Source organism: Carassius gibelio, chromosome B15, assembly GCF_023724105.1.
Source record: "Carassius gibelio isolate Cgi1373 ecotype wild population from Czech Republic chromosome B15, carGib1.2-hapl.c, whole genome shotgun sequence".
NCBI classification, from domain to species: domain Eukaryota; kingdom Metazoa; phylum Chordata; class Actinopteri; order Cypriniformes; family Cyprinidae; genus Carassius; species Carassius gibelio.
In genome coordinates, this window is record NC_068410.1 from 13157919 (window position 1) to 13173389 (window position 15471).

General features: G+C 36.2%; 1 protein-coding gene across 6 annotated transcripts in view; it reads right to left on the bottom strand.

Moving 5' to 3' along the window:
• mark4b (MAP/microtubule affinity-regulating kinase 4b) overlaps positions 1 to 15471 on the bottom strand; it is a 42312-nt gene that overhangs the window by 11502 nt on the left and 15339 nt on the right. For all 6 annotated transcript variants that reach the window (XM_052575601.1, XM_052575602.1, XM_052575596.1 and 3 more), the window contains exons 4-12: positions 5495 to 5543; positions 4859 to 4924; positions 3384 to 3454; positions 3155 to 3211; positions 2748 to 2984; positions 1152 to 1271; positions 931 to 1030; positions 527 to 636; positions 253 to 439 (exon numbers count right to left, since the gene is read on the bottom strand). In XM_052575601.1, coding sequence (XP_052431561.1) covers positions 253 to 439; positions 527 to 636; positions 931 to 1030; positions 1152 to 1271; positions 2748 to 2984; positions 3155 to 3211; positions 3384 to 3454; positions 4859 to 4924; positions 5495 to 5543 — 997 coding nt within the window. The remainder of the gene's footprint in view (positions 1 to 252; positions 440 to 526; positions 637 to 930; positions 1031 to 1151; positions 1272 to 2747; positions 2985 to 3154; positions 3212 to 3383; positions 3455 to 4858; positions 4925 to 5494; positions 5544 to 15471) is intronic.

Below are 15471 nucleotides of genomic sequence, written 5' to 3' on the forward strand. Positions count from 1 at the left end.
AAATAATAATACAAATAATAATAATTACAGAAAAAAAGTCATACGATTAACAAAAAGCTATACAAAACTTTCTTAGACAAAAATTCTAAAATACATTCATGTGATGTTTTTTAAATACATAATTTAAGGCTATAAATAAAATCAGACTCTAATTGGCAGACCCCAGCAACACTACCATGGATCTCCTGTGAAGACCTCTGATCTAGGCTATTTATAAAAATGAAATGATTCATGAGGGGTGTAGGGACTCACAGAAGTCGCTGTGCCTCCTCTGGCGGTGATAGGTGGAGGCACTGCGCTGGGGTTTAGTGTGGCTGGAGGCAGAGGTGGAGCTGGAGGAGGAGGTGGAGGTGGAGTGTTTGCTGGTACCATTCGTGATGGTACTGGGCCGCACCCGTGCTAGAGACAGACTGCTGCTCAACCGGGACTCCATGCCATCCTATATGGAAAACATATAAGACATTACACATTAATAGGATAGCACACACACAGACAGTTCTCAGTTCAGTGGAAATACCGATCTCACCTCATTCTTGCGGCCAAGTAGCAGATACATGGCAAATATCTCATTGTACTTATGTGTGCTCAGGGCATCTTTGATTTCATCACGGGTGTAACCCATTCCTACCATCACATCTGTATGAACAGAGAGAGCAAAAACAATTTAAGCAAATAAACGAGTAGACAATTAACATACAATTTTAACCATACTTAAGCAATATGGTTTTAAGTGTCTTGCTTTAGTAATCTAAAAAAAACACATGTAAGAAAAAAGTATTGACATCAAAAGCATTAATGTACGATATACATCTTGTTGTGCGTATGTTTATATACTGGAAGACCAAAAAACAAACAGAAAAATAATTAGGAATATTACTTTCTAAAAAGTCAAAAAGGGACAAAAGGGGAAGTTGTGGCAATATTTATTACCTATACGGCTGCTGTCATTATAATCCTCTACAGGCTCTACATGAGGCTTCAGCTCGTCGTTTTCGTACCCGACATTGATCCACTTATCTTTCATGATTTGCTGAAAGGGAAGAACAGAAAGTCAGATAGAGTGAGCAAAAGCCTACAAGATCCATGCAAACTCAATAAGATGTGTTCTCAGCTGAGATGGTGGATTGCGGGTCGCAGTTGCTCCTCCTCACCTCCAGGGTGCAGCGCTTGGTGGGGTTGAGCACGAGGAACCGGCGCAGGATGCTCTCACAGTCAGTAGACATGTAGAATGGCACACGGTATTTGCCCCTCAACACACGCTCACGCAGCTCCTGAGGGAAAAACACAGACTTCTGTTCAACACTTAATTTAATACTGAACCCGTCAGCCACCGAATCGCCCCCACAGCACAAAGAAACAATCACAGCTCACTTGACCTACATTACTTGAGAGCAAAGCATTTCATAAGAGCAACTACTGCACGTGTGGTGCCTTAGAAGATGTCTCAGACTGAATGGCACAAGAGAAATGGTACATTTAATATTAGTTGTGTCTCAACATATTAAAAAGTTTGTTACAAAAGTAAACAAAAATGTCTTTAAAAAGTTGAATGCTTCAACCAATAAACAAACAGTGGCACTTATTTAATGTAGATTATTTCTATTATTTTCAATAGATTATTTAGCTGTTTATAAAGAAGAAAATATCATAGAATCTACCGATCAGATGTGTTTTTTTTTAACTGAAATATAGACATCACATACAGCCCTTAAATAGAGTAACTGACTGATATACAAAAAATGAAAGAAATCATTTTATTGACCAGAACTTTCATAGTGCTCACAAACAATGGAAATTGTGGCGAGTGGGGCGGGGCCGAGAGGCGTGGGAACAAGGAGTGAGGCCAGGTGTAGTGATTGAAGATGAGCTACACCTGAGCCCCACCGCTAGTATCGAGTCCCACGTAGGAGATGGAAGGATATAAAACTGGAGTGACGACCGTGAAGGACGAGAGAGGACCAGGCCTGGGACATTATTTTAGGTTTTGGCTTTTATTTGTGCGCGTCAGTCGCCGTGAGGGGCTGACGCGCCGTTTTGTGTTTATTTCTGATTATTAAAATGAGTTTTTGATTGTGCGCCGGTTCCCGCCTCCTTCTTCCCGATTAATATGGAGATTTGTTTATTACAGAAATATATACACACTGAATAATAATTAAAGGACATTACAGATTTCTTCCATCATTTAATGATCACTTAATCTATAAAAAATGTAATAACACTTACATGTGATCCTGACCACAAATCCAGTAATAAGGGTCAGTTTTTTTTTTAAAGATGTATACATTATTTTTGAGATTTATACAATATTTGGCAGAGAAAACTATTTGAAAATCTGGAATCTGATAATATAATATTGAGAAAATCCCCTTTTGAAGTTGTCCAAATGAAGTTCTTAGCAATGTTATTACTAATCAAAAATTAAGTTTTCAGATATTTATGTGCAGAAAATTTACAAAATATCTTCATGGAACATGATCTGTACTTAATATATAATGATTTTTTGCATAAAAACAATACATACAATGTATTGTTGGATATTGCTACAAATATACCCATGTTTATTATGGTTTTGTGATCCATTTTTAATATCAGTGCAAACAAATGTGCCACTGCTTAAAATATAAAACCAAAACATGTATCTATATAAATATGGTTGTTGGATGACGTTTTGAAATACTCATACATCCCTGCACTCTTTTACAAGGCCTTTCTTTCTTCTGTTGCTTATACTGAGTTGAGTAATTTACCTTGAGGTTTTGTCCATCAAAGGGCAGTGATCCGCTGACCAGCGTGTACAGTATAACCCCCAGACTCCAGATGTCCACCTCTGGCCCATCATACTTCTTCCCCTGAAAGAGCTCTGGCGCAGCATAAGGGGGGCTGCCGCAGAACGTGTCCAGTTTACTGCCCAGCGTAAACTCATTACTGAAGCCAAAGTCAGCAATCTTGATGTTGGAGTCTGCATCAAGCAGGAGGTTCTCCGCCTGAGTGAGGAATAAGATGGGGAATACTACCATGAGCAGGAATGTCTTAGTTTTGCGCTCTACTGTTATTTTAAAACGGAGCAAAGTGTGTGATCGTAAAGCCTTCATTGTTTTATGAAAGTTTCCAGAGGCAATAAAAGAGCATATAAGTCATGAGAAAAAACAATAACCTTCAGGTCCCTGTGAACAATATTCTTTTGATGACAGTAATGAACCGCAGACACGATCTGAAAGGGAAACACTGACAATTAAAAAGTGTTAAAAAATAGCAATTATGAAAATGCTAGCATCTTTAACAAATTAAAAACAGGAAATTCCACTTGGGTTTTGCTCCTTTCGAATTTTCATACCATCAAAGGAGAACAAGTTTCAAGATACGAAGATTATGACATATCTTACCTGTCGGAATTTTGCACGCGCCTCTTTTTCCTTCATTCTCCCATGGGATACGAGGTAGTCAAACACTTCACCTATCAAAAAAAAAAAATTGTAGGAAAACATTTCTGATAATGATATTGTATTTTAAAAACATACAATTTTCAAAAGTTTTATTCAAAATACAAAAGTTCATTTAAAAGTTCAAAGGAACTTGAAACAACATGAAACTAAGCCAATAATTATTTATGTTTATTTATTTTGGTTGATCGCTGATATTGCGTAGGTCAAGATATATACTATATAGAATATCTTAACAGATTAAATGTAAACAATATTATCACCCAACATTATGAACTATGAAAGCTGCTTTAAGACAATAAGTGCATTGTGAAAAACGCTATAAAAATTTGCCTTGAATTAAATTTGTCAGCTGATATAAAAATGTCACACTATACCGTATAAAATAAAATAAAAACAGAATTAATGTATTAATCATTTTGTGAATCAAAATGAATTTAGGCATCACAGTACTGTACATTCTAGGCATACTGTACATTATGTTGAGATTGGCTATTTTGGGATTTGCTCAAAAAGATTGCATTTAAAAGTTATTAAATTATTAACATCAAGTAAGCGTAAATGAAACAATTTAATGCTCATATATAAATTAAACAATCTCTAATATTGGTCAACAATCCATATGGTACAGATACCTTACATAAACGTATGAGTAAAGATTAAGATAAACACAGATTGGATGGAGAATGGATGTCACTAATATAACTCATCTAGATACGTTATGGACAATCAATTGGGAATTTCTTGGCTAATGAAGTTAGCTACTTAATACCCAACGAATGGACGCAATATTTCATTCTGCTACGTATTCACTGACCACAGGATTAGACTCTTTAGAGAAAGGGATGGATAATGAGTAAGCCTGCAGTGACACGGAAAGCAGGGGAAGGAAATCGAGAATATTGTAAATGTGTAGTATAAGCTAGTGCTGTCCATACTCTCACACATGCATCAGCCTCATCAGATAGACTAGGAATGGAAACATGTGATTCATTAAGAGAGCAGCCGATCCAAGCTCCATGAATAGGATGGACTGAAGTTAAAATAAGCCTGATTTGACTTTGAGCATCTTTACTAGCGGCAAATCGCTCTAATTGCTGAGCTGTGCGGGAAGGAAGGGAAAGATGAGATGAGAGATAAAAGATGAAGTCCATGCAGCTGTGCTCAGTGCAGTCGGACTGATGTGACAGTCGCACACATGCATGTTTATGTGTGAACACGTAGGCAGACAGCAGACGTGTGTGATTATTCATGTAGAAACTTATCAAAGCTAGACTCTTCATACTGAATTAAGGAGAGACCAAGCAAAAATGTAATTTGTTCATTTTTTTGGAGCAACAATAATGTAATTTGCTACACTGAAGTAACTTTTTCTAAGACAGTGCATGTGTGTATGTTGAAGCAGAGAGGAATCGTACCACCACTGGCATATTCCATCACAAGGTAAAGCGTCTTCTCTGTCTCAATCACTTCAAAGAGCTGAACTGTAGACATAAGAAAAATATAATTTTATCATGTGCAAAAAAGTAATAAGTAAACATAACAATAGAGAATATGTGCCTGTAGTTGACTTACTCAAGGAAAACTTTACCTAAACCATAATTCAGAAACATTTTTCACTGAAAATGTTCTTCTCAACATAAAGTAGCTCTCTTTTGATTTTTGAAGCTCAACAGTCCAAAATGAAGTTTAACTTCTATTGAAACAAAGCTGACATAAATACAATATAAATATTAGATGAAAAACCCAAACTTAGAAATGTTCCCTGGTAACTAACTGTAATTAAAAAGAGATGAAATACTAAATGTACTAAACCTAAAAAAGAAGAAGGAAAATATGAATATAAATATAAAAGCCAAATAATTTTTTTTTATAAACTGCATGTAACAGTATATAAATAATACTAATATAACACTGCTACAGAGACAGATTTAAACTGAATGTTCTTCAGAGATGGTCAGTGTGTTTTGAGAGGCCTCAGATGTCAATATTTGGTCTCTACTCTGACATTCTAGTGAAGTAAACCTTCACTCAAAAGCATCTAAAATACTCACCTATGTTTGGGTGGTTGAGGCCCTTCATTATCCGTACCTCTCGAAAGAGCTGAGGAAAAATAAAGACAGAAATTAATCAGTACTTTTGTTAATTCAACAACAACAACACTGAAATATAGAGAGCATTGTAATTCATAACATATAATTAAAAATAAACAATGATTCAATCTTAATATAATTCAAAGCATTTTTACTAGTGGTGTCAGACTTTTAGATCCTCTATTCGGTCAAGTTTAGGGGTTGATAAACTCATCTCTGTCAGAAACATTTCAATGATTGCATCAATAAAACATCAGAAACCACAGTGACCCTGCAGAGACTGATGGATGGGGATTCATCAGTTTGAGCAAATCCATAAACAGCATTTACACCGAAACCAATGATACATACAAAACACAGCCCACACTCTCTGACACAGCCCATTGAGCCGCCTGCTCAGAGACCAGCCTGTCCTTTCTAACGACAGTTTAATTGAACAGAGAAGGAATCAAGCCAAAAAAAGACCCATCTTGTGACCAATCTTTCTTTCTGTTGTCTAGGACATGTCTGCAGCTGAGAATCATGGGCTTGTGGTACGAAGCTGAATCGCAGTTACACAAAAAGGATTCTTTCAATTTGTCACATTTTTGGCCAAAACATATTTTAAATATATGGTAAATAAAGTAGTCAACACAGTGAAGCTCAATGAAATCCATACTGAAATATATTTGGTTTCAACCTCCATTTACCAAAATAAGGGGGCATGAAAATACATTGCTGATATTTATTCAAAGTGTTACAGACAACAAATAAAGCTTTTCTTCAAATGTGACGTGTCAATTAATTTGCTTAGATTAAAAAATATATATAAAATATATGAATGGCAAAATGTAATTTAAAATGCCTAATAAATACATTTAAAAAGATTAAAAATATATTTAAAAAAATATGTAAAAAATATGATATATATATATATATATATTACTTTAAATGTAGGCTTCTACAATAGTACCTTATTTTCAGTTAACTACCCTTTTAAGAGTAGGAAATTTTACCTAATGGCCAACAATGAAACAACAAAGAAGGTGTGTGAGAACCGTCCGTCTGCTGTTTGAAAGCAGAACTTGATTGCTGCAAGGACCTTGTTTGACAAAAGGAGAGGGGAGGAGAGATGGAGAAGTGACGGACCAAGAAAAAGAGAGAGCGTGACTGAAAGACAAAGAGTCACGAAGCCTGAGAGTGTATGCACAAGTCAGAGAATTAAAAAGGTAAGGTAAAGGACAGAGGAGAGAGTGAAAACACATAATAAGTGGAATGTGTTGACGGCTGAAAACACCGTTTGAGTCAATTCTTCCAAAAGCACTTTCGAATGAAAGAGAGAGAGAGAGAGAGCGAGGCCATGTTTTCATTTGTCCTGTTTTTGTCCTCTTTCACTGCCCTCTGTGTGTCCCATCAGTTAGTTTCCATTTACCATTTGCTTTCATTTCAGGAGCCTGTGCAGCTTCACTTTCCCAGCCCTGGGCCAAAACTATAGACTGACAAAAAGCATTACAACACAAGTCTTAAAAAACTGATAGTGATAAGGAATGAGGGCCAAGTTTACTTTCTGACCACAGTATAAACACAATGATTATGACTGAGCGGCTGTGCCCTGTTCCAATCCTAGTGAGCTGCCTAGAGAGGCAGCATTTTAGGGCATCACATTCAAAAATTTTAAGACAGAATCCTGTGGAGAAGACAATCCCAGAATGCACTCTCATGTGGCGTATGAAGAAAAAAGAAATGTAAGACAAAAAAAGTTGAATTCAAATATACACAATATATTTAGCCTAATTAAAACATGTTTTATTTGACCTAATATTTGTGGTATCTTTATAATTAAATAGAGTATTATTGTTGTTAGATAAGCTGTTCAGGATTAAACCGTTAAGCCTGAAATAAATAAATAAATAAATGTATTATAAACTTAAAAGGTTAGTTCATGAAAAACCAAATGGAAATACTGTCATGACATTCCATCATATAAGTCTACAAAGAAACAAAACAAAACAAAACAAAGATAAACTGCAAATAAAATCATATATATATTTTTCTATCCAGTATGTATATGTTTGGATGAGTTTTGTAATGTCTGTATGTTTATTTAGTTTAGTATTCTATATAAAGTTAAAGTTAAAATGTAAAATTATTTTATATTATATTTAAGCTCAGCTTATGATTATTTTAATTCAAGTAAAAACATAATTGTTTTGTTTTGTTTTATTCTAATAATCCTGAGAGAGTACCACACTGTTAGCTTAGCAACATGCTAATGTCAAACTTTTGTTTATTGATTAAATTTAATCTAACTAACTAATTGTTTTTATTTATTTTTAGTTTAATTTTAATAACCCTGATACAGTACCACACTGTTAAATTAGCAACATGCTAATGTCAAACTTTTGTTTATTGATTAAATTTAATCTAATTAACTAATTGTTTTTATTTATTTTTAGTTTAATTTTAATAACCCTGATACAGTACCACACTGTTAAATTAGCAACATGCTAATGTCAAACTGTAATACACAAGACATCGGTTAAAAACAAAAAAGTATATAGAGTATCATGCTGTTAGCTTAGCAACATGCTAAGATTCTTCACTGGAATCAATTGTGAATCGAGTTATTTATGTCCCATGCAGTTTGACTTGTTGCTATGTCATGCATAAAGCTCAGTAAAGTACAGGATGCTCCCTTAGGAGGCAGCAGTCTATACAGACAGTAGGCATCTCAGTAGGTTTTTAAACAAAGCCAATGATTAACTAAATTTCTTGATTGCTAGCAAGGCATGAGATTGAGGAACGCCTTTTTAGCTGACCTCATTATGAAAACATCTGAGTGTCTGTCTCCCCTGCAAGGCCTTTTGAAGACGAATGACCTCATACGACTTTATATTTGGCTGCTTTAAAGAGCAGGAAGGAATTCCAGTGCAGTTCTCTCAAGATTTATACTGTCTGCATGCTGACGGCCCCCCGAGGAGTGTGATTCGCTTCTCGATGTACATACGTCTTCCTTTGGGCATAATTTGTTCTAACAAAACCGGTACAGGAGCAGGTTTGCCCTTTATTTACATCAGACACACCGCAGATAACATTATCGAATTGCCATTGCATGTATTTTGAGAAACATGAGGCTTTTTCAGTAAGTCAAAGAGATAAGAGATCTCGACATGGTGTCACAAGCAAGCAGGACTAGTTTCTAGAAGCTGCGGCTCTAAAAACACATTTTTAAAGACTGACAACATAAATTGCACAGATTATGATCACTGTTGTACTGAGGTTTCTCATGTGCACTTCACATCTAACACTTCAACGGAAAAATCTGTTTGAAGTCACTAATCGGTTTGTTTTACGCATGTACGGCTGGCACACACAAACACAGATGCTCACAAATGCGAATTGAACGTATCAAGGCAGACAGGTTACATAATGACCCCGCTAATGCGAACGACTCTGAGCCAGAAGCACAATCACTGTACACAGAAAGGAAATCGAATCCACTTTCTCTTCTCTTCTGTGAAGAAGTGCAGAGACCAAGTGCTGAAACTAAACAGAGCTGTAACATCACTAGTTTACACTGGTCATTTGACTTCTGTTTTCAAAAGTGTATTAAATGTTCAATATATCCCATTGTCTTTAGTTTTATAGTATAAATACCATGTCCAATTGATACATTGAACACAGTAAGACTGTGAATGTGTATTAAGCAAGTTTAAAATGGTCCATTTAAATTCATCTTTTTATTAATTATTTTTTTATTTTCATTCACACACAAACACACATATATGTTTGAAATCGGTTTCTATATTATACAATGAAAGAAGTCTCTTACACTCACAAAGCCTTAATTTATTTGACTGAAAATACAGTAAAAATAGAGAACATTGAGAAATAACATACATTTTTTGCTGCTTATACATTCATTGTAATAATATTTGTCTTTGATGCTTAATATTTTTCGTAAACACAGTTTTTCGAGATTATATGATGAATGGAAAGTTCAAAAGAACAGAATTTATTTGAAAAAAAAATCTTTTGCAACATTGTAAATATCTTTACTGACACTTTTGATCAATTTAATGCATTTTTACTGAATAAAAGTAGAAGTTTGTTCAAAAAATGAAGAATAAAAATCTTACTGGCCCCAAACCATATATTACAGATTTAACAAGAACATTTATATTGATGTTAAGCTATTTGTTTTATTTTATTTTTTGCTTTTATGAGCAGTACAAACTGAACGATCACATGACATCAGGGGTATCCTGAGACAACATCAAACGTCATCTCATACACATATACGACGGCCCCTTGAGTGCGGCTCTAATTGAATTGCACATCAGCTGTTCACCAGAGCCTTAGAGATACCCATCAGGTAATCCAGCCCCTCCCTCGCTCTCTTTCCTCGTGCATCTCTCCTGCTCTTCCTCAAAGACGGGACTTCCTGGTTTATTTCCCAGGCTTTGGTCACGTCACCGTTGCTATGGCGATCTGGTATTAAAGCAGGGACTTATCTCACCCCCTCAGTCAGGCGACGCTGTGCTGCTCCCTCAGCACCTGATGGAGAACCTGCATCTGCCTCCACGACTCGCTATAGCTAGCATTACTGCTCACCTTCTCTCCTCTTTCTACCATCCATTTTTCATGTTAGAGATATACACCAAAAAAAGAAATAGAGTAAAAATTCATATACAGGAGTGTGTTTTAATCTCTAAAGTGGCTATTAGAAGATACAAAGATGACATGATGAGAAATAGTCTCAACTGTAATTTCATATATTATAGTATTTTATATTTTCAGTTTTCATTTTATTTCAATTAAAGTTTAGTAATTTGTTTTGTCACTTCTTTTTTTCTTCTATATTTCTATTTAGCTTTTATTTATTTTTATTTCAGCTTTGGTCATTTTAGTTTCTCTATTTTAATTTACTTCAGTTAGCTGCAAGTTGTTCATTCTATATTGTATTTTAATAGATTTTTTTTCCATTTAATTTTATCAACTAAGATAAAAATCTAACTATATATATAAAATTGATATTAAAAAGCAAAAAGGTTGTCTGAATATAATTGAGTTTTGAAGTCGGCATAAAATGGAAGCTGTCTATTTCTGTATTGTGACATATTTTCGAGCAAAATTGGTTGATTTTGGAATTTTTGGACTTTCTTATCAAGCATAAAATCACAAATTTACATGGACGAGATCTGGTGTTAAGAATAGGTGTGACACTTTACAGTGAGGCAATCCTTCAGCATTCTTCCTTGGCCAGATCACTAAAAGCGTCTAATAACCTCTGTTCGCTCCTTATCATACTCATTATTGAGACATCAGCATATCATAGCCGTCCAAATCCCACTGGGAATCATTTTTCATCTGCGTCTGGTTCTGTCCCGGCCTTTCTCTTTCCACACCGTCTCCAACTGCTCCATGGAGAAGGGGTGAAATATGCAAATCAGAGGCTTGACATTTTTGCATGTCTGAACAAGAGAACAAAAACACCCACGCAACACTTCAGACATCAAATAATAGCTATGACAACGAACATTAGCATGTGAATTATATTTTGCCTCCAACCACGTTACATAATTTCACAATTAAAGGGATAATCCACTCCAAAATGAAAATTCTGTCACCCTTTACTCACCCACATGTCTATCAAACCTTAATTCTAATAAGACATTTTAATGAACGTTGGGGTTCAAACAAAATTAATACAACCATGCAGGTTTTGAACATGGTTATTATTGTTAACCAAAACTAGCATTAACATTTAAATGTAGTCATTTAGCAGACGCTCGTATCCAAAGCGCCTTACAGATGAGGACAATAGAAGCAATCAAATCCAACAAAAAAGCAATAAAATGCATTAATAATATGATTTTTGTTACAACCATAAAAAAAACATGTTACTTGAATCAAAATAAACATTAACTGAAATAAAATATAGCAAAAAAACTCATTTTATTTCAGCTGGCTGCCAAAAGAAAATTTTTCATTTTCGTCTGGTTAAAGTGAAGTACTAAAATAACTAAATAAACTAAAACAAATAAATAAAAATTGATAAAAGACTATATGGACTAAATTTGCTTTTATCTTTGCAGGACTGTGATATGAAATGTGTACAAAAGTACCACATCTATAGCAATAGTGTGAAAGTGCATAGCACGTAACATGCACAATACCAGTATAAACACGGATATCTATTGGTATAATATTCATCACATGACTAAACTTGCTTCATCGTTTTCATAGTCCACACTGCGACGCGAAAACTGCATTTTCAAATTTATCCACTTTGGAGAGCACAAAAAGCTCAGTTTCCTTGGTTAAAAACGCCCTCTCAGTTTGGATAGAAGGCCAAAACGAATAGAAAAAGATGCGTTTTCAAAAAAACGTATTAAGTGTGAACAAGGCCATAAAGTGAAAACAGAAAAATCTAATCTAATTCCAAAATATTAACAAAAAAATAGTATAATCAAATAATGAAAATTTGGATTGGAAAGACACGAGAGTGAGTTAATGATGGCAGAATTGTAATTTCTGTGTGAAATTCCTTTTTTACATTATGGAAAGACGCAACACAACAGTTCACCGAATCGTCCACTCATCCAAATGAGGCAATCTGTATTCTTCAAACTGTATCACATTATGGGAGGCGTCGACAAGGAGCTTTCATGCTCGCCACATTATATCAAAATCTATCCGAAGACAGTGTAAGAGCCTCTCAAGAGGGTAAGAGCGGTTCTGCATCCATGCGTATTCTACTAAAAATCAGCAAGACTGTTGGTCTGACTGACGATTGTTATAATAATCTCCCAGCAGTGGCTCCATGTTATAATGGTAATCCCTGCGTCTACATCATTGGCTCATTCTGTTCCCAAAGGGAGGTTTTTTCACTGTGATTGTCGGGAGCTAATGGCATCCTCATATGACCGCAGTCGCTGTCTTTCTCTGTACTCCATCTCATTCGCACCTAAAGAGGTCTAATGTGCACATGCACAGCCAGCTGAGCCCTGGAAGAATGTACTATTCAGATGTGAAGCGTACTGAGAAACAGTGCAAACAAACATCATGTTAGCTGACCATTTAAAGTGAATTGTTCACATATATGAGTGATGTTGCCAAAGGAGACACTGTGGGATATCAAAGTACTTCTGTCGCTGGCAGGCATTAGTCCATGCCCACGCCATTTCCCTAGCATTGATCTGGAGCCCAGTGAGTGACGGAGAGAGAGAAAGAGAGCTGGATCACCACAGAGAGCAAAGCAGATGGTCTCACCCTCATCAGGGCACAGCATCAGCTCAGGTCAAAGCTGCCTCTGGGGGGCCGAACATCAGGACAGGAAGTGCCAAAGCCTCGCGGCCCCTCAAAGTGAGGGAGCACATCCCAGAGGAATATTTCATTGGTTAGTGCACTTTTAAAGCTCTGGAGATTTATTGGGGATCTCAGTTGTGTTTTTTATGCAGGTTGTTGGTCTGAATTTCTTAAGGAAATTAAAACAAGCTGACCATTCGGAGTTTGATAAGAAATTTGCTAAGAAAGATGTTTAGGATCTTTTATGATATTGTTGGGCTCTTTGTCTTGTGGAGAAACATCTGAGGATCTGACAATAAAGAGATCTCTTTTGTGTCTTTTAAGTCTTATGGGATGCTCCCTTAGTTTTTTAAGCCAGATGGATATGTATAAAATCTTTTACATTAACATCAATATAATGAATATGAAAATGTATTCAAATAATATGATTATATTTTGTATTACATATATAAAAACAATCTTAAGTTGCACAATTATTGTATAAAAAATGTTTTCACATGATCCTTTGGAGGTCATTCTAATAGGCTGATTTGGTGCTCAGATAAATATTTATATTATCAACAATTAAAAAAAAATTCTTATAACCTTGTGGCAAAAAAAAAAAAAGATTATTTGATGAATAGAGAATTAAAAATAACTGCATTTATTTGAAATATTTTGTAATATTCTAAATATATGTTTAATACAACTTTTGATTAATTTAATACATCCTTGATACATAAAAGTATTCATTTATTTATTTCAAACAAAAAAATAAAATAAACTAAAACATACTATCCCCGAACCTTTGAACGGTAGTATAGGCTGGTATTTGAACCGGGATTCATTTGCTCTATACTTTACCAAGAGAATAATTACTTAAAAGTTGGCTTTGCCTGGAAGTGAGTCAGGACTGCCACTGGTGTCCCCTCAAAAAACAAAACAGGTGCATGATGCCCCTGGGCTTACTCCACACAATCTGTCTCCTAGATACATACATCACACAATGCCCTACAGTGCCAGAAATAGTGATAATCTCATAATTGATGACGCTTACATAAGTAATCCATGAGTATTTGGAGTTGATCAGAAATAATCTTGAAGCGTTAGGCAGTGATGCATCTCCAGTGTGACTCATAAATGTCAAGTTCACTTCATCTTCTTTTCTCTTTGGAGTTTATCTAGCTCTGCCTGTTTGTGCTCTTCCAGAAATTGCTCTGATTGGTGCTTTAACAGTTATACAAGAATAAAATCTGAACTAAACTAAAAAGGTTTTGAACTTCTAAGACATTCAGGTTACTTAAGCCCCTTTCACACTGCGCGTTGGTCCCGGAACATTGCCGGGTTGCCATCTGTGTGAATGCAAACACGTCCTGGGATTGATTCTGGGATTTATCCCGGGTTGGGGACCTAGTATTGCTGGGTTCAGTCACGGAACGAGTGCTGTGGGAACAAAAGCCAGAACTAATGCTGTAAAGAGTGTGTCGTACAGTCGTAGTGATGATGCATGTTATCGTGTGACTCTTTTACCGGGTGTTTTGAAAGGCAGATCAACGTTTGTAAAAAAAAACTGTAATGAAGCAGAGATCAGTTAGTGCCTCACTTTCCGCGCTGAAGCTGAGATCGTTCGCTAGCTTAAGTGATAGATAATGTGCCTAGAGTTTTCGACTCGTACATTACACGTCACACTCAGATGTCACGTGTCTTTACGGGACCTTTGCGGGCTGTGTGTGAACGCACGCACATATTCCGGGTAATCGCTGGCAGTGTGAAAAGGGGCAAAATCTAGCGACCCGAGAACAATTGCCAGGACACATTACCCGTGTATTTTCTGGAATGGCAGTGTGAAAGGGGCTCTTTATTACAATTTTTTTTGGGACTGAGTAGTTATGATCATTCAGAAACATGTAAACCAACTTGCCCAAAAAGGATATTTCACCCAAAAATGAAAATACTGTCACAGAAGAAGATATTTATTTCAAAATGTGCCATTAATAATAATACCAGCAGTGGGATTATCATAATAACAGTCATATATCAATAAATTTACATCACTTTAAGACTGTAAAATGCTCACAAATTATACCAGGATTCACACAATAGGGCAGCTGTGGCCTAATGGTTAGAGAGATGGACTTGTAACCGGAAGGTCGCAGGTTCGAGTCTCAGTGCTGGCAGGAGTTGTAGGTGGAGGATGGGGTGAATGAACAGTGCTCTCTTCCCCTCTCAATACCCATGGCTGAAGTGCCCTTGAGCAAGGCATTGAACCCCCAGTTGCTGTATATATAGCTGCCCACTGCTCTGGGTGTGTGTTCACTTCTCACTGCTGTCTCACTCTGAGTATGGGTCACTATACTTGGCAAATGTCATGACTTTCACTTTTTCACAATCAAAGCTGCATACACTTTCAAACCAAGGCTTGCGATTTCTGATATCATGTTTTAGACACTCCTCACATCTCTTGTACACTAACTTGCTTTCTGAGAATCTCTGTTCCTGTGCTACAGCCCCCCTGGAGTCCCCCACCCCCTCTGGGTTCAGTTGCCCCCATTGTTCGTCTGTCTGGAACGGCGCTCCTGGCTGCAAGACACTTGAATGAGGGACACCCAACCAGTGTTAATTTTGACAGCGAATTCGGATTTAGTCTTAGTCTTAGTCTTTTGAATAAC